This window comes from Mycena indigotica (genome assembly GCF_014461135.1).
Source record: "Mycena indigotica strain 171206Taipei chromosome Unknown Mind.scaff0008, whole genome shotgun sequence".
NCBI classification, from domain to species: domain Eukaryota; kingdom Fungi; phylum Basidiomycota; class Agaricomycetes; order Agaricales; family Mycenaceae; genus Mycena; species Mycena indigotica.
Window position 1 is genome coordinate 1,542,452 of NW_023503007.1, and position 17,832 is coordinate 1,560,283.

The 17,832-nt window shown below is 51.9% G+C and overlaps 6 protein-coding genes across 6 annotated transcripts; 4 read left to right on the plus strand and 2 right to left on the minus strand.

Annotated features, from left to right (window-relative positions):
- Positions 1-63: 63 nt before the first annotated feature.
- MIND_00924700 (Terpene cyclase) lies at positions 64-1,339 on the plus strand (the record flags this gene model as incomplete). The annotated part of the gene is made up of 6 exons (XM_037365876.1): positions 64-232; positions 288-317; positions 364-538; positions 590-895; positions 950-1,190; positions 1,241-1,339. The coding sequence occupies 6 exons, from the start codon at positions 64-66 to the stop codon at positions 1,337-1,339; spliced, it is 1,020 nt and encodes a 339-aa protein (XP_037217288.1).
- Positions 1,340-4,136: 2,797 nt separating this feature from the next.
- Positions 4,137-4,640, plus strand: MIND_00924800 (Transcriptional regulator prz1; the record flags this gene model as incomplete). The annotated part of the gene is made up of 2 exons (XM_037365877.1): positions 4,137-4,143; positions 4,189-4,640. 2 exons carry the CDS (start codon positions 4,137-4,139, stop codon positions 4,638-4,640), a joined length of 459 nt encoding a protein of 152 aa, XP_037217289.1.
- Positions 4,641-5,675: 1,035 nt separating this feature from the next.
- Positions 5,676-7,168, plus strand: MIND_00924900 (uncharacterized protein; the record flags this gene model as incomplete). The annotated part of the gene is made up of 11 exons (XM_037365878.1): positions 5,676-5,763; positions 5,821-5,897; positions 5,945-5,983; positions 6,037-6,077; positions 6,125-6,267; positions 6,316-6,371; positions 6,429-6,484; positions 6,533-6,608; positions 6,656-6,704; positions 6,760-6,981; positions 7,038-7,168. The coding sequence occupies 11 exons, from the start codon at positions 5,676-5,678 to the stop codon at positions 7,166-7,168; spliced, it is 978 nt and encodes a 325-aa protein (XP_037217290.1).
- A 1,399-nt stretch (positions 7,169-8,567) lies between these two features.
- MIND_00925000 (uncharacterized protein) lies at positions 8,568-10,460 on the minus strand (the record flags this gene model as incomplete). Its single annotated transcript, XM_037365879.1, has 8 exons — positions 10,218-10,460; positions 9,751-10,170; positions 9,647-9,691; positions 9,515-9,595; positions 9,429-9,464; positions 9,152-9,376; positions 8,763-9,089; positions 8,568-8,711 (listed from the first exon to the last, which is right to left on the minus strand). Exons 1-8 carry the CDS (start codon positions 10,338-10,340, stop codon positions 8,568-8,570), a joined length of 1,401 nt encoding a protein of 466 aa, XP_037217291.1. The 5' UTR covers positions 10,341-10,460.
- A 2,819-nt stretch (positions 10,461-13,279) lies between these two features.
- MIND_00925100 (uncharacterized protein) lies at positions 13,280-14,067 on the plus strand (the record flags this gene model as incomplete). The annotated part of the gene is made up of 4 exons (XM_037365880.1): positions 13,280-13,742; positions 13,793-13,858; positions 13,910-13,985; positions 14,040-14,067. The coding sequence occupies 4 exons, from the start codon at positions 13,280-13,282 to the stop codon at positions 14,065-14,067; spliced, it is 633 nt and encodes a 210-aa protein (XP_037217292.1).
- Positions 14,068-15,025: 958 nt separating this feature from the next.
- MIND_00925200 (AAA domain-containing protein) lies at positions 15,026-17,618 on the minus strand (the record flags this gene model as incomplete). Its single annotated transcript, XM_037365881.1, has 9 exons — positions 15,026-15,392; positions 15,442-15,506; positions 15,557-15,717; positions 15,768-15,962; positions 16,013-16,129; positions 16,179-16,977; positions 17,027-17,165; positions 17,216-17,298; positions 17,349-17,618. The coding sequence occupies 9 exons, from the start codon at positions 17,616-17,618 to the stop codon at positions 15,026-15,028; spliced, it is 2,196 nt and encodes a 731-aa protein (XP_037217293.1).
- Positions 17,619-17,832: the final 214 nt, after the last annotated feature.

Genomic DNA, 17,832 nt, shown 5'->3' on the forward strand with positions numbered 1-17,832 from the left:
AAGCTGTGATATATAAGACAAAGCAGAAAGTCAAACAAGCTTTCGTACCTCCATAGCTCAATCATGTCTGCCGGAGACATCATCGTCATTCCCGACACTCTTCGCTCCTGGCCATGGCCGCGCGACATAAACCCCTCGTACGATGTGTGCAAGAAGGAGTCGGCAGCATGGTGTGAAGCGTTCAAGGCATTTGGTCCAAAGGCGCAGGATAGCTTCAATCGGTGTGATTTCAGTGCGTCTCTCGCTTCAACCGGTATTCAACCTGCTCACCGAAGTAGACTTGTTAGCATCGCTAGCTTTTCCTTTGTTAAATCGCGGTACGATACTTCAGAGAGGAGGATGTCTGTCTCATCAATCCAGCAGAGGGCTGCCGAATTGGCTGCGACCTCATGAACCTTTTCTTTGTGATTGATGAGCACACCGACGTCGCAGCGACAGCTGTGGTCAGGCAGCAAGCTGACATGATCATGGACGCCATTCGTCATCCAAACCGACCTCGTCCTGTTGGAGAATGGATTGGGGGCGAGATTGCCAGATGGTGCGAAGCATCCATTTGCCTCTTGACGCCTGTAATAATAATCCACCACAGCTTCTGGTCCAACGCTACTCGGACGGCTACACCAACGGCACAACGGCGCTTTGTCGAGGCTTTTCAGCAGTATATGGATGGAGTAGTCCAGCAGGCGGATGACCGAAATTCGAGCAGAATTCGAGATGTCGACAGTTATTTCAAAGTACGAAGAGAAACCATCGGGGCGAAACCTTCTTTCGCCGTGAACGAAATCCACCTGAATATCCCTGATGAAGTCATGGCAGACCCAATAGTTGTGAAACTCACCGATCTTTCTATCGATGCACTTATCATCGGGAACGACCTGTGTTCCTACAATGTGGAGTACGAGTCTCCACTCGATTTGTCCGATCAAGTGGCTAATCTCAATTTATTCAGACAAGCGCGCGGAGACGACGGCCACAATCTCGTCACCATTGTGATGCACCAGTACGGGCTCGACGTGCAACAAGCCATGAGCTGGATTGGCGACCTTCATGACCAGATCGTCGATGAATTCCTCCATACATGGCACGACCTGCCGAGATTCGATACCTCGCCTGATTTGGAGCATGATTTTCGTCTTTACGTCGATGGATTAGGGAACTGGGTGCGCGCGAACGATTCCTGGAGTTTCGAGGTGAGTCTACAGACAGAAGCTCAAGATGCTTCTTAACACAAAGCGCGTAGAGCGAGAGATACTTTGGCAAGAAGGGACGCGAGGTGCAGGACACGAGGAAAACGGTCTTGCTCCCGAGAAAGAGAGATTTGGAGCCACTGGGAGTTTAGCGGAATGAGCTGTTAATAGTCTGCCCATAATCCTGTATAATATCTTAGTCATTCGATCCGTAAAGTAATCCAGGAAATTTTCCTCGTTAAAACTTGTAGGAGTGGAGGAGAGGAGTGAAAAAAAGTGTGACACGTGTTTGATGTGATCGATCGATGATGCAAGATCAGGATCGAGGAAATCCGATCAGCCGAAAATCTATTCAAAGAAATTTAAGAATCTTTGCCAATGAACGCGGACTGGGAATTGAATATTGAATCCCGACCTATCTGCTTGCCGCAAACCGTCATTGGATTGGCGGCAATCAAACTTGGACTCAGACGTTGCTCAGACTGTTTCATGCAATGCATGCTCAAGCCCGGCCCGGGCCCCATCGGTTTGGCATGCAATAATCATTACTACGCGTAGTAAACAGGTCCGGCACACATCTCTCAGATGAACAGTGCTCCGTATCTCCCGCGCGGACCTCATACGGAGGTCTCGGCACAGCCAAGTTGACCAAGTGAGCCCGCTTCCACTGTCATCGGACCGTATTAGTAGTGAACGGCTTGCGTCACCGTGACGGTCTATTTCGGTGTCTACCTACAGCAGGCCTACAGAACACCGCGGCCACGCCGTGTGCTAAACTTATCGAAATCCGTAACAGAAAAGAAGTTGCCCGCGTCGTGACGGCAACACGGAGCTATCTCCCATCTGCGCACTTTCACCAGAAAGGCACCAGGAGACGGCTAATGGGTCGTCCCGGGTGAGCGTTACAGTAACTCTCTGGCAGAAGACATTCCGTGATCTTGGTCCCACAACTTCAAGTTGAACGAAAGGCCACCAATGATATTCAATGTCCTTCCTGATGTGTTCAAACCAGGTAGGTGGCGTGGGTGCCACGAGTGGGCGAACCATCGAGAATATCGGAAGTTGATTGGGATGGTCGTGGCGTTCAAGTTGTCCGTAAAGTCAAGTCTTGAGCCGAGATTGGACGTGTGCAATATTTGTAGTTTTGTCAGATAATCTGCTCCCGACACTCCCCGAAGCAAATGCCCGACGATCCCTCGCCAGTATGTGCATTAAAACTTTGTTGGAGCTATACCCGGTTTGAATGCTATTCGATGCAGAAGCGGCCCAGTACTACCATGACCTATGTATGTTTAGCTGCCAGGAATCGTGTTCCAAGGTTTTAGAGATGCAAGCACCAGATATGACCTTCCAGTGACACGAGGTCGCGCAACTTTAGTGGGGATTTTGTTTTGTGTGTCTCGGCCGTGTGCCTACTAGTGGAACTAATCATTCTCGCCCCCCTGAATGGCAGCATCAGTCACTCCAATGCGCACACACACAATACTCACAGCCTCCGATCGACGCCGCAGAGAGAAAGTTGGAATTTGCCATAGTTGGATGGCCTGGTAGTGCAATCAAACCTTGCGGACACACGCGTGAGTGGCATCCTTGAATTTAGATCGGCATCTATCATCGGAAATGATGAACGAAGGCACTTGACCAGTTTGTGCGTGATGGACTGCAGCTGGATGGCATGGAGCCCACTGGTCAAATACACAATGGCACCCACAAACCATCGGTCACGATTCCATGTCGTGTCAGGGAGAAAGAGACGCCGACTTTAAAGGGGAATTCCGGTGTTGGTGCGCTATCTACAAGGATGATGGCAGGCGCTTGTTTTAGCGGAAGACCCCGTTAGAAAGGAGGATTAGGACGTCTCGGTGGCGGAAAGTGAGGTAAAATGCACAACTTGTTTGTCGGTGAAGAAATGAAATTCTCCCGGCGTCGCCCGGTGAATACCTAGAAAAGGTAAGCCGCACGAGGAAAAATGTCTTGGCGGCGGCGCCGACAAGATCGGTCGCGGTCCGCCAAACGCGTCATAGCCGCCAGAACTTAGAAGTCGCCGGATGTTGGATGCCATGAGTCCATGACACGAGAAATAGGCGTTTCTTGCAGAAGGAGAGTAATCTCCGCCTATCATCGGGCACCGGAACCAAAAAGGTACGCTGCCGATTGGGGTTAGTTGCCAGACGACAGTTACTGCGTTCGGCAATGCATCAGATTCCCTTGGGTCCCGGTATGCCGTTGACCGTGGTTTTTGGTCTAGCTTCTCCCGAGCATTGGACGGTTGAAAAGACCTGACGTCGAAACACGGTGTTTCCCCCCACCCCCGCCACTGTTATTCAGCGTGAAGCAAGCATGGTATTCACGCTGCCCATCGAAATGCTTTCCACCATGCAGATTTCATTCCGCGTCGCATTACCGGATGGAAGATTTTCGTTCAACATGGCGGACTATTGTCCGTTGGGAGGAGACATAGGCGACTCGGCCTTAAGGCACAGCGGAATGAAGTTGCGAATCCAGACGATTGTCGATGAAGATGGAGTATCACTGTTACTATCGGCGTCTGGCTTGGAACTTGAATCAGATCACGATATCGAAGCGAGCAATAACTCGCCCTGTTCATCCACCGCTGGTCTAGGCATGACCGGCTTTCCTTATCCTCTATCCCCAATATCTATCGGCGACATTCCTTCAAATTATCCATGCGCCGATGATTCGTATTCAGCAGCACTGGGTTTGTCAGACCAAGATCTTTTTGATTGTAGGTGGGCTTCCGAATGCGTCAAGCACTGCGAACTAAAATCCAAGTTAGCGTTCAATCGTAGCATCGGTTGCCCGCAGGAATTCATTTCTGAAAACCCGTATCGTAAGTGGCAATCAGAACTCACAGCCTGAGGTCCTCATGTCTCGAGTCCAGAAAGAAACTCCTCCACTTGTTCCCCGAAGCCCTCCTCAGTTTCAACGATGCGAGGTAAGCTCTCATAGTCTTCACCGAGAGCTCGCTGACACCTGCCAGGGCTGTTAGACCCCTCAGCAGAAGCCTGTTTCCGAGTCGACGGAAGGAGTCCGATGACGTCGCTGTCTCCAGCAGCATCGACATCTACTCTGTCGTCCAACTCGGCGCCGTCTTCTGTCGCTAGCCCGCTGCCCGCAGGATCGCGGAGGAAACGGCCGACGACGTTACACTGTTCCGAAGACGACTGCACTCGTTCCTTTACAAGCCAATACACACTTATGAAGCACGTCAAAGCGCACGAACGCAAGGAGAAAAAGTACTTCCCCTGTTCGATGGGCTGCGATATGCGCTTTTCGCGGAAGCATGATAGGCTGCGGCATGAGGTTACACAACACGGGCGGGTCTGCGAGTGGGGATGCCCAGTTTGCTTGGGCTTCTTCTCGAGCGAGTCGACCTTGACGAAGCACAAGTGTAAGGCGACAGCGGGATCGTCCAGATGGTCTGGACCATGAAGAACTGGAAGTTTTCTGTTCGAGCATATTTTAGCATATTTTTTTTCGTTGTAATGGCCATGAATGTACTGTATCATTAATTCATCCAAGCGTCATACGCTTGGCCTACAGGGCTTATAGTCGGACACAAACGGAGATGGGCCTGGGTGTCGTGCACATCCGATTGAGAGGATGAACTTCCAGGGCGCGGACGAGCCACAAGAAATTGTGGCATCTCTTCATTGCATTTGCCGTGGTTGGGATCAACTTGAAGTCTCTCCAAGCGAAGAATCGTCCAACTTGAAGTAGACATCGTCGTTCGTCGAGTGCTTTTGACCTTGACAAAGGACAGGTGTAAGATGACGGCGGCATCATCCAGATGGTCTTGACTCGGACAGACTGCAAGGCGTAAGTTTTTTGTTGCAAGCTGTGTTAACGTTGTTTGGCGTCGTCATACGCGTGAAGAAAACAGTCTAGGCTGAAAGCACCTAGGGCCTTTCCTTTCGAGTTGGATGTATAATAGCCTAGCTCCTGTGAGGACCTGAGTGCATTCAGTTTGACGAACTTCGCAAAAAAAGAATTCGTCACTGATGTGGTCAAGATCAAGTCGTTGCGCCATCAGTCACAGTGACATCATCACACCTTCTGAAGTACTTAGAAGGTCTTAGTGGCACTTTGCTTTTACTTGGTACCAGCATATTTTGTATTTCTTGCTGCAATTATCGTGGTCGTAGATACTTACTCCTTTTATCTCCTGGCTGTCGTCCCTTTTCTAAGCACCCACGGGCCCGGGAAGGGGGGGTTATTGACACTGCCACGGAAACATCAGTCGAAGCAGTATTGTTGTATACTCTTCCACCAGCTTGCTGTTCAATTGGCACAATGTCCAAGGCAAGTACAATGCCTTTCGAATCGAACAAGACACTTGCGCGAGCTGTCAATGGGTGTGACATGGGAATCGATTACTGCGAATGGAAACGTCAGAACAATGACATGACGACCACCAAATTTGGTCTTGCGGCAGGCCGCAGAAACGCGTCCTTGTTTCCTCCCCCCATGTTGTCCCGCTGTCGACGAATGCGTCTCGTCCTTGCCCTGTGCGGCTTGCGGCTCGTCTCTGCACATATGGCCGCCTGGCATCCTGGTAGGCTGCCGTTTGAGCAACGTGGCAACACCGACATTGGCTGACCATCCATTGCAGGGATGTACTGTTTGAAGGGGACGACGCCAGGCAAAGACGACAGCGACACGAGCGAAATCGTGTTCCCCTTGTTCAACGTCGGTGCTCTCCGCCCATGGTCCCTGCTCTCCTTCACGCCTTTTAGTTAACAAAAACGGACTGGTGGTTTCACCACTACAACGGCGTGCGTGAAGCGGCTTCTCTCCTCCATCTTTGACCCTCATCTGTGGATTGTAGTGCGACCAATTTCCTCCTGACAAGGGCGTTTTCCTTGAATTGTGCGTGCCACTGTACTCCTTGCTTGGCTGGTGCCAACCCGATCTAGGCCCGCCAATGGCAAATTTACCGTCGAGCTGGCTGTGAATCGCGCATTCACAAGCTTGTCGTACGGCGGCTCTCGCGTTGCGCAGTTTGGCGATGGGCGGAACGACATTGGTGGGGGCGTTGACTGCATTACTAGGATACAAAGTGCGCCGCCTCTTTTGGCACCCCTCCACGATGCTGACACCCTCCTAGTCCACACACAGAACGAATCCATGGCTGCGGGTACCGCCTTCGCCATTTCTTACCAAGTCCGTCGCGTTCCCTGTCATTCGCCCTGTCGGTCTGACACCATTTATCACTCGCAGTCAGAACTATCCGCCGTAACGCCGGAGAATCTTGTCGTTTTCACGACCCTCTTTCAGTGGGCACATTCTACAACCCGGCGCTTTTTGCTGAATTTCCGCACTAGCACCCCCTGGAAACGCGTAGCCACCTACCAAGTGCCAAATCTCCCCGCATGTCCGCCAGGTGGCTGCATCTGTGCTGTGCGTCAACACTTTCCCTCTGCTGCCTCATTGTTGACCCTCTACAGTGGGGATGGGTACCTAATGGATGTGGCGAGCCTAATATGTATATGACCGGTCCGTCTCGTCTCGTCAGTCGAATCCTTGGGCGTGTATATTGACCTGAGCTTAGGCTTCCGCTGTAAAGTCACGGGCAAGACTGGCTCTGCCGCCGTCACAACGCCCGCCATCCCACCGACCTGGTGCGAGGACAAGCCTAATAGGTGTACCACGGGTCCTCGACAAATGATCTTCTGGAACCAGCTGGACGGAAACAATATCGATGTGCAGGGCTTCGATCTGCGTGGCCAGCCACGAAGTCCCGCTTATAACTCGGTGCTGGGCTTCAAGGAGGGTGAGGATACACCTTTCGCTGCGACTACCCAACTGACGAATGGTGGTCTGCTTTAGGTGCCCAAACGGACATCTTCGGGCCGGCAGGGAGCGCAAGCGGGGGATCCAATATACCGATCCCGTGGAGCGCTGTATTATTATCCAGCATTGTTTTGTTTTCAAATCTCATTAGCTTGACCTGCATTTAGAATTGTAGTGCTACTCATGTAATAATTCTGTATCTGTATCGACCACATAGCTAGAGCTCTGTATAATGGTTGACTTTCCATAAGCTCAGATGGTACTTTCGGCCAGACGAGCGGTGCCAGTGGCAGATGACGGCACAAATTTGGTTAAATCTTTAATCCTTTTGTGACTTCCCAGAAGCCACTGGAGCTCAGATAAATGCAACCTTCAGAGTACAAGAACACAATGTGATTGTAAGGGCAACCCCGGAGGCCTGAGATCAAGGTCCTAGCAGGGGAGGATCCAAAGAGTGAATAGAAGTAAGCAAATACAAGTGAGGCTGACCTAGCAGGGGAGGATCCAAAGAGAAGAAACTCTAAGGGTCCGCCTGCTAGGTAGCGGAACTATATACTGCGCTCTTGACGCGCCAAGGTTGATCGTTGCTCCGTGCAGTATGCCTGCGCCATGTCGCAGGCCAGGTCCCAGGGGGATCGCCAGGCGGGGGGCGGCGATGCGCCTGACGGAGGCGGTGATGCGATCGCCGGAGTCGGAACCGGAATCGGACCGGAATCGGAGTCGTCTCCGAGGGGCCGAAAGGGAGGTTCCCCTGACAGTGATGCCTCTGCCCAGTTTCCGGCGCGTCGACCCTTGTCCACCATAGCACGACATAGCCAAAAAATGTCAAGCCACTGGATATACAGAAATGATCCGAACTTTCGCGAACCGGACCGACAGATGGCCGGCCCCAAACGAGGGGCCGCCAAGGGAATGTGGCGGACTATGCAGCTTTGAACAAGCTCAGAAAGTCTGGAGGGGGGGTAGGGCAGATACTGACCCATTTCGATCAATTCAGCGGGCCTGTGACCCGTGACCGTTTGGCCGAAATGTCCAATTCGGCCGCAGGCCGAATTTCGCGTGACCTATTACCCGATTAGGAAGTTCGGCGCGCCGCAGGCGCCGAAAATTTGAAAATCTTCCCGATTGGGACAGTTTGGGACCAAAGGATTTAGCTGTGACCTGTGACCCGCCGAAATATTTCGGCCAAAAAATCCGATGTGACCGTGACCCTGGTGCAACAGAAACCAGATTATAAGTGAGGTAACAAGCTGATGGGGTCCCGACAGCTGTCCGGCATCTGCTCGGCTTATCGTTTAGAAAGCTCAAATCTGAAGTCTGGCCTTATGGAAAGTCAGCCAATCTACTTTCATCGATGTATTTGGACTTGATTGCTTTTTCTCATTTAGGATGTAATCCTTCTGTACTTATCTGTATCTACCACACAGCTAGATCTCGGTATAAATATATTTTCATCGATGTATTTGGGCTTGATTGTACCATTCCTTATATATTATATATTCCTTTTCTCATTTCACACAAGGCTCGTTCGTTACAAGTACACAATATACAAACATCATCCTCTACTTACACCTCTGCACACAAATCCTTATCGAATGTTCCCGTCGTACTAGTCCCATGGGTCATGACACCACAGAACGTTGTCGCGCCAGTCGCGTCTGGTGTGGTGATGAGAACGCGGAACTGGTTGAAGGCTTCTGTCGAAATAACCTGATAACAGCCATTAATGTCACCTAAATGAAGCGAAAAAATTGTACTTACTGAAGGCACATTCTTGAATCCGGCCATGCTGACCCCAACAGCGTGCTCCTCTAGGGTCTTTCCAGCGCAGCCTCCGAACACCTTAACACCTTCGCGGTTTGCGAACACATGTGGAAATTTGGCTGCGTTTTTTGTAGTGATGAGGGGGCCTGCTTGGGCGAGACGGATAGCTGTGTTCAGGCTGCCAACAGGGATCTCAGTCAAGCCACCATCCTTGTTCGTGCACTGGACGGAGCGGGAGGGAGCATTGGCGACAGCACCGACAGGTCTCTTGAGAGCCTCGGCACTGGCAGCAGCAGCAGCAGCGGCAGCGGATTTGGATGCGGCCTGCGAAAGTGGAACGACAAGAGGTGAGATAAGATAAGATAACAAAGTGCACGTGATCTGACCTTCGCGGATTTCTCTGCTGCCTTGGATGCCTTAGCCGCGGCTTTGTCAGCTTTGGTCGTTGGTGGGGGTGGGGTGCACGATGGGTCGACGTCAGCGCGGATCGAGAGGACACCAACGTATTCGAGGAAGCGGCGGACGGCGGTCTTCTTGGGCGCGGCGGCGGTCTTGCCCGGGAGTGCGCAAGCGGCGGGTGTCTTGGTCGTGGGGGTCGTCGCTTTGGGAGCCTGGATTATCAAAGATTAGATTCATCGATAACGAATGAGTGAAAGGCCGCACCGTTGCCTTGGATGCTGCTGGTTTCTTAGCTGAAGCCTGATATTATGTCAGCCCATCGAAGAGACGTCGGATGGTAGTAGACGCACTGCGCCAGTAGCGGGCTTCTTGGGGGCTGGGGTCTTGGGCGCAGCTTTCTTTGCTGAGGCGGCAGGCTTCTTGGCAGCAGCCTGAACGGATCTCCGTCAGCATAGCATACAAGCAGTTAGATGAGCACAAACCGATTTGGTGGCCGGCTTCTTCGCAGGTGTTGCCTTCTTTGCGGGCTGTGCGATGCGTTTGTCAGCTACACCAAAGGACGCGGCCGCCTGGAAGCAAAACGTACTGTCTTCTTCGCTGCCGGAGCTTTAGCCGGGGCCTTCGCTGGAGCTTTAGCGGTCTTTGCTGGTGCTTTCGCTGGTGCTTTCGCTGGTGCTTTCGCTGGTGCTTTCGCTGGTGCTTTCGCTGGTGCTTTCGCTGGTGCCTTTTTAGCGGGGGCCTTGGCTGGTGCCTTTGCGGGTGTCTTCTTCGCTGGCGCCTTCGCGGGTGCTTTTGCTGGCGCTTTCGCTGGAGCTTTAGCGGGTGCCTTCTTCGCCGGAGCCTTAGCGGGTGCCTTCTTCGCAGGAGCTTTCGTTGCGGGTTTAGGCTTTGCTGCAGTTTTGGGCTTCGCTGCAGGTTTGGGCTTCGCAGCTGGTTTGGGCTTTGCGGCGGGTTTGGGCTTTGCCACAGGTTTCGGCTTGACGACAGGTTTCGGCTTTGCCTTGACCTCAGCACCAATCAGCACAGGAGAGCTAAAATTTGAACAAGACGCACCTTGGCCTTCGCCGCGCGGGCTTCCAGCGAGACGGAATCCTCCTCTCCGGGTACGGGCACCGGGGCCGCGAACGAGGGGATTGAGAGCAGGAGCGCGAAGAACAGGGAAGTCGAGAAACGCATGCTGGTCGTTACGATGAATGAAGTCGGCGAAGAAGATGTGTGAAACGAAGAGCCGTGGCAGCGAAGAAAAGAGAAATAAAGAAGAAAGAGAAGAAAAAAGGTGGGGTGGACCGGCCGGGCGGAAAGGGAATACGGGAGCGTGAGGGAGTAGAGGTATATATACGCTCGCAGCGACGGGTTACGTCAAGATTGCAAGCGAGCTGATGAAGCCAGATTCAATTCATTGAGATTGCATTGAGATTTCGGGGGGTCGCACAGCCTGCCGCCAAAACAATAGAAGAAGAGGAGCCATGCCAATCGTTCTGGATGGATTGTGTTTCGAGGCGACGGACAGCCACGAATAATCTCTCCTTCTCGAGTTGGCGGTGGTTGCTGCCAGAAGTGCGAGCTGAGCAGCGGGTCGCTTTGGAGTCGTGGTGGAGTCCATGTGACGAGCCGGGTATGTCGACGCGCGACGGAAGACGTTGCCACGGAAGTTGTCGGGACGACGGCGAGCTATTTATGTAGCTAAACCACGGCGCCGGTTTTCAGGTGCCATGCGCCCTGTAATGGCGACTGCCAATGGCGTTGGAGGCCTCGGCGTCGCATAGCCTCGTCTATCACGAGTAAAAGCGTGCGATTTGGGAGAGCTGGATTATAGAGAAGGTAGCCGCCGATAAGTAATCTCGAGGAGAGAGTTCAAGGCCGAGAGGGGCACGGAAGCAAGTAGATCGACAATCACTAGGACGGCGCTGAGATTGTGCTTGATAGATCGGCATCGTTCCAACTTTTGAGCCATTCGCATCATCGTGTGTGGGCGCCGTTACTCGGCTTTTTGGCGTGCAAGGCGCTTCATGAGGGCTGTGCGGAGGGCGGGGTTTGAAGTTTGCCTGCGATTGCCGGACTCTCCAGCCCATGGCCCGGCCCAGTGGCTCTGATCACCAGTGGCTCAAGGCTGTATACGTCTGTATACGTCGTGTTGGTTACCGTCCCTGAGATAAGATGCGAACGGTGATCGGGATTCGGGTGCTTCGGGGTGCCCACCGCCGTGGCACATCAATTTCTTCGTTTGCGAAAAGCCAAGTAAAAAATCGTTTCCGCAGGCTTGCAAGCCAAGGGCGGCGAGAGCGGACAGAGGGGCAGCCGAACTTGAACTTGAATAAGCGGGCCCAATGGGATGCAGCGCGAGGACGAAGCTGACTCTTGGTTGACTCTTGGTGGTTTTCTTCAAGTGCGTCACGGCGCGTGTCACCGATTACCTCACAGCCCAAACGTAACCACCACCACGACGAGAAAGTTGTGGTTGTCTGCAGATTGGATATGGGCTTCTCAATGTTGCGGTGCCGATGCGTCATCTAGCCTCGGACAGAGTTCGCTTATTGTGTTTCCAGCTACCGTGACGCCAACAGCAGCTGATAGAACAGCAGCTTCTTCACTTCAAGTTCTACTCGTAGTAGTCTCGTACTAGTACTCAGTCAAGCTTGTGGCCACATACTTGAAGAGCGAAGCCCGACCTCAGGCTGATTTGGTGTGTATTGTGACTACTGTGAGAACGGTGCGTATGTATCTTTTCCGCTCAGCAAATCAAAATTTGAACAACTTGAACAACTGGCAGTGAACTTGGAGAGGGCCTCCTAGATTAAGTCAAGGACCATGGAGCGCTCACGATGTGGTATCACAACTCCCTTTCATTGGTGTGCTTCAAGTTGGTGCCAGTGTCGAGGAGGACTCCTTCGGAAGAAGGTATACTCTAGTAACCATCCCCATTAGAACCCGAGCTTGCTAAGTATCCAACCAGGAGGCCTGGAAAATTCACGAACGGACCGGGAGGACTAATTAACCCAGGAATTAACCCAGGATACGACAATGAATTGGAGCGACGAGTACATACGACAATGAATTTGACGATCGCAGATTCACAATCGAAACCCAGGCGCTTTTTTCGACCATCCCCGACAGATCCATTTTGCGCTAGCCAACTGGGGCTTTCTCAGCGATTCCGGCCCAACGACGAATTTCGTCGGCCACCGTGACGCATACTTGCCGTCGCTCAAGCCGGTCAACATCCTGTCGTTCTTAGACCCCAGTCTCAGCAACCGAAGTCGACAAACTTTCTCCTTCAAGCTACATAATTTCAAACTTAGTGTGCTTCAGCTGATATGAAGCGTGAACGCGAGGGTACTCGGAGGTGGATTACTTGAACCGAAAGTCCAAACTTGACTCGGAATTTTAGCAATGGCATATCAGGCTCCAAGATTCTCCTCTCCCGCAAACTCTAATTTCGTAGGCATTCCTCTTGTATCCGAAGAAACAAACCGATACGATTGTTCAAGGACAGCAAGTACAAATATTGCTCGGCCCATCAATCTCAGCCGCAGAAACTCGTGCTATAAAGTCACTGGTCCCGCTCTTGACATTCTACGAACAGGTCCATACGATACGAGCCCATCTGCTTTAATTCCCAAAGCGCCTCCATCCGAGCTCCGAGTCCGGAATGCTTCTATCGACGTGTAAGTAAACGCCATACCGTTTTTGCATTGCTGAGAAGAGTTGGGAGACGGATAGGTGAATTGGATGATATCCGGCGTGCATGAATGCGGCTCTGGTTCTTGATGTCATCTTGATTCATTCGGCTTTGCATCCGTAAATGCTGCCGCGAAACGTGGCCGACACTGGCAGTTGTGTCTGAAAACTTCAAATTCCATGTTTTGTAACCAACTTCGCCCTGTTTCCACGCCACTACCAGTAATTCCCGCTCAGGACAATTCACTTCCCAAGAATTCGGCTCCGATTCGATCCCTCTGAGGCGGCCACACTCCTCTGTTGTTTCCGAGAAGTTGAAATGTCCAGTGTCTGAGCCCAGCTCCCCGAGAAATCTTGGTTTTATCTCGCATCTCTCCCTTGAGCAACACCTTCTTCGGAGACCTACTACTTCAGCCCCCCACTTTCTTTCTTCGAATATGGCGCTCACATTGCCGATCGAGATGCTGTCGAAACTAAATATTTCGTTTCGCGTGGCATTGCCTAGCGGAAAGGTTACCCTCGACCTCAGGTCTCTTCAAGGAACAGACGCAAATTTGACTCCGAGGTCTGGGTCGCCACTGAGCCAAAGCGGGATCGAGCTCAGCTTGCAGACGGTCGCCGCTATGGACGGAGTATCGCTTTTACTGTCTGCATCGGGCCTGCGAGAAGAATCAAAATTGGAGAACGGCGCAAGACAATGTGAAGAGACAAACATACACTGTCCATTCGAAACAACACCGTTTGTCGTGGACACGGACTTGCTGTCATGGAACTCCTCCGATGTCTCCTGGCCGGACTCGTCCCTCAAGCTCTTCACCTTGGAGGATAGGTTTCCTGTGTCTTCAGCCGCCGGCGTCTGGGACTGGTTGAGCACTGGCAATGATACTTCTGACGGTACCGGTTTGCTAGCTATATCCCACGGTATTTGGTTTGCTGAAGATTGCTCCTAGTGTTGAATGTGGCTAATAATCCTCGGCATTGGGAGCTATTTGAGGCGAATAACGGGATCGATCTCTGTATGTATTTATTCACTGTTAGCTGAAATCCATGAGCTCACCAGTGTCAAGTGTCTGGCAGTCCCGCTCGCGGTGGTCCTTCCAATGACGGAATACTTAACTTGTTCAGCAACGTTGAACATGCCAGGTATTGCGGGCACCTGCTTTTGCCCGCAAAATTTTGCCTAATTCAAAATGGTAGACGCGTTCTTCGACTCGGCTTCGGGTAAAGCCGCCACCGAAAGCGACACCTCCTTGTCTGAAAGGGCTGCATTGGCTTCAAGTTCGCCAGTTCTCCCACATAGTGACATAAGTCGAAGACACTCCGGAAACGGGGGAAACGGACCACCGGCATGGCGCTTCGCTGTCCAGAACGGAGCTGTACCCGGCTCTTATCTAACCTCTATACGCTCATGCAGCATTCGAAAGTCCACCAGCGTCTAGAAGGGAAGCTCTTTGTGTGCTCCATGGGTTGCGACACGCGTTTTTCAGTGTTCACGAAAACATGATAGAATGCGGCACGAGGTGACACGGTTGTGTGAGTGGAGGTGCTCGATATGCTCGAAATTCTTCTCGAGCAGGGCGACGTTGAGGAAGCACAACTGTAAGGTGGCGCCGACTTTTTGCTAGAATGGTCCAGGGGTGGATGATATAATCATATAAGTAACTTTTATTGGAAGTGTGTCATGGTACTGTACTTATGTAGTAGCTCCAAGAACTTTTTGTTCGATGACAATGAGACACTGGAAATGGGCGAAATGGGTTCTGATTCCAGGTTCAAACTTGGGCTAGTTACTAGTAGTGTGGGCAGACTCGGACCTGCCGCCCCAGCCATCATCACCTCCTACGTATCTGCTCCTGCTCCCTCATTCCCATTACCAGGTCATTCGACCTTTGGCCATGGACGAGCAGTCACCACTCCGACGATATTCAGGCATATGCGGACAGGTGCTCGCGCCAATTCGCGGATGGATAGATGAGCTCCCATAAGTCCCATCGGCATTAAAAGAACGTTTGACGATTTGGACGAATAACAAGCAACATCAAAATTTTTCGTCTTTCAATTTATGACAACATTGTCGCTGACGAACAACCAGGGCAAATGAAGCCAATCACAAGGCATAGGTACAAATGAACGAGATAGTACACATTTTGTTTTTTACTTCTTCTACCAATATCACTTTGTCATTAAGTCTGCGATGCCTTCATTCCCTCGAACTGAGCTGTAAACTCGTCCATGGCATCCAGCGTCTCCAAGAAGTGCCCAAACCCGACACTCTCCTTCCGTGCCAACGCCAACGAGTGCGCTGTCCGTACGGCATTCTTGATCTGCCGCCCGTTGACCTCGCGTTTCGCCAATTGCCCAATCTCCTCTTCGATGACGGGGACACCGGCACGAGCGATGAAGGCGCGCCAGACTTGGGCCCGGGAAGATTCGGTGAGGTCCGAGAAGTGGAGCGCGACGTGGATGCGCGAGAGGAAGGCTTCGTCGAAGGCTTGGACACGGTTGGTGGTGAGAAAGAGGATGCCGCGGTAGTATTCGACATGACGAAGGCTGAAACAATGCTCAGTGATAACGTGGGGCAACAACAGCAGGAACATACAAGACAGCAACCATAGCGTTTCGTTCCAGATCGTGAAGCGAACGACGTTCGAGGAATACATCCGCCTTGAGAATTGAATCAGTTTTTTGAAGTGGCAAGGGGCGAATCCAAGTACCTCATCAATGAGCACGATGGCTTTCCATGCAGTAGCGACATTGAAAACGCGCTCCAAAGCGACATCGAGATCTGCTGCTCGAGTACCCAGATCGCCTCCACCAATGACATAGAGCGGGCGTTGCACATGCTCGCTGGTTGCTTCAGCTGAGAACGTTTTACCTATAGGAATATGTTATTGAAGACTCAGCAAAGAACTTATAACAACATACCAACACCGGGCGGGCCGAAGAGATTGACAACGAGGCCAGCACCTTTACCCTTGACGAAGTCGTCAAAGCCCGTCTCTTGGTGGTGGGCTTCAACGAGAGATTGGAGTAAAACTTTGCGGTCCGTGGGGAGGACGAGGTTGGCGAAAGCATCCTTATTCCACTTGACGGGCTGGACTTTTGTAACATCGAATTCCACTGCCGTCAAGATGAGGTTGTTATTTGAATTAAGAGAAAAAAGAACATACACCAGGTTTTGTCGGAGAGGGAGAATCCATAGACAATTGTGGGTGTCAGGAGTAGCTCTTCATCGGTGAGCTCCTTGGTCTCGGTTGCTGCCTCAGCTTGAGAATGAATTAGAGCACCTACATCATGTCAGTGTTTTAGACAGTTCACGTCTGAATGACATCGTACCATCACCAAATCCTTGCCCCGTTCCTGGGGTTTGCATGATTGGTTGGCCATATACGTCGAACTGCATGACGGGGGCGTTAGGATGCATGCCGTTGACCATCGAATCATCCGCCTTCGGAGGTACGGGAGTGGGAAATGCGTAGTTTGGGTTGTTCTTCTGGAATGTCCCGCGGTCCACCATAATCCTGCCCTTGACCTGGTGTCGCACCACACGGTTTAGCATCTTGACTGCGGCGATGCCGTCGTACTCTTGGTGGTGGATACCAAGCAGGCCAACCCATTTTTGGCCGCGTTGTTTGACCGTTTCGACCAATTGGTTTTGATTAGGATGGAACCGCAACGGGTAGGCATCCAGGGTATCGATGCGGGCGGCACCCTTGAAAAAGGGTATGAATATGCTTGCCTGGACTCGTCCGACACCGACACTCTGCGTCAAAGGCCGATCGACAAGGTCGACCGCCTCGAGCGAAAGAGCATAAACGGGGCAGCCTTCGACCGCAGTTCTGGTGAATGATTCGAGTCGGAAAAGCCGTTCGAGGCCGGTGACAGCGCAACGGGCAACGATGAGAGTGCGGGGGACAAGGATGGCGTAGAGGAGGTCAAATGTGATTTCGTTGTGGGCCGTGAGCCGAGAAATTTGGGCGAGGGTGGAGCGGAAGTCGGTGGCGAGGAAGGAAAGGAGGGTTGTCACAGAGGACATAATGTTTGTTTCCTGCTCCGTGCGGGCCTTGCGAGCTGCGAGCGCGTCACGATATTCGATGAAGCTCTGGTACCATGTAAGGAAAGTCTCTGGCTCCATCTAACTCGAACATTAGCTTTACAGGACGTGAAAGATATGATATATGTACCTCGAGAGGGTCCGCATTCCAGGAAATACCGGGCCAAGTTTGGATTACATCTTGGCAGGCCTTGAGGATGTATTCGCTCTTGATCACGACTTTGAAGGTGGGCTGCCGGTTCTCTTGTTGATGAATGGTGCGGACAAGGCTGTAGTGACCCAATGATGAACAGGTTCTATAAAGAAATGAGAGACTCACACGAAGCTGTATTCCTTCCATGGATCGTTGTTCCCTCCACCAAGAATAGGCAATGTCTCCACAGTGACCTTGGAGTTCATATTCTTTCCCAATACATCAGCCGCCATTTAGCGCTGAGGAGACGAGAACAGACCTTGTACTTCCATTGCTTTCCCCAACGCGAATAGTAGTAGTCCACACGTTTGACCTTGCTCGACGCCGGAGGCAAAGGGTCGTCCCTGACAATCGTCGAGATTTTGGACTCCGCGTCATCGTCAGCGAAGTCTACCGTTGCGGAGGAGCTTGAAGCGCGAGCCGGCTTCACGAGAGAGGAGAAACGGCGGTGCATAAGTGAGGGAAGGGAGTAAAGATCGCACAGATACAGGCGCTCTTTTAAGCTCCCTGTTATCTCGGCGCTAGTCATTCATTTGTATTTCGGAAGCGTCGTGTCGTGATTTGAGGCTGTGGAATGACTTGGTGGCAGGAATAAGGCATGACATTGAGGAGCACACAGTCACCAACTGTCGGGCTGTGCGTGGCAAGGGGTGTCGTGGCTGCACGAACTTTGCACCTTCGTCGTTCTGTCATGTTGGAGGATGAGGAGGTAAGGGAAGACGGTTTTTTTTGGGACTCCGGTT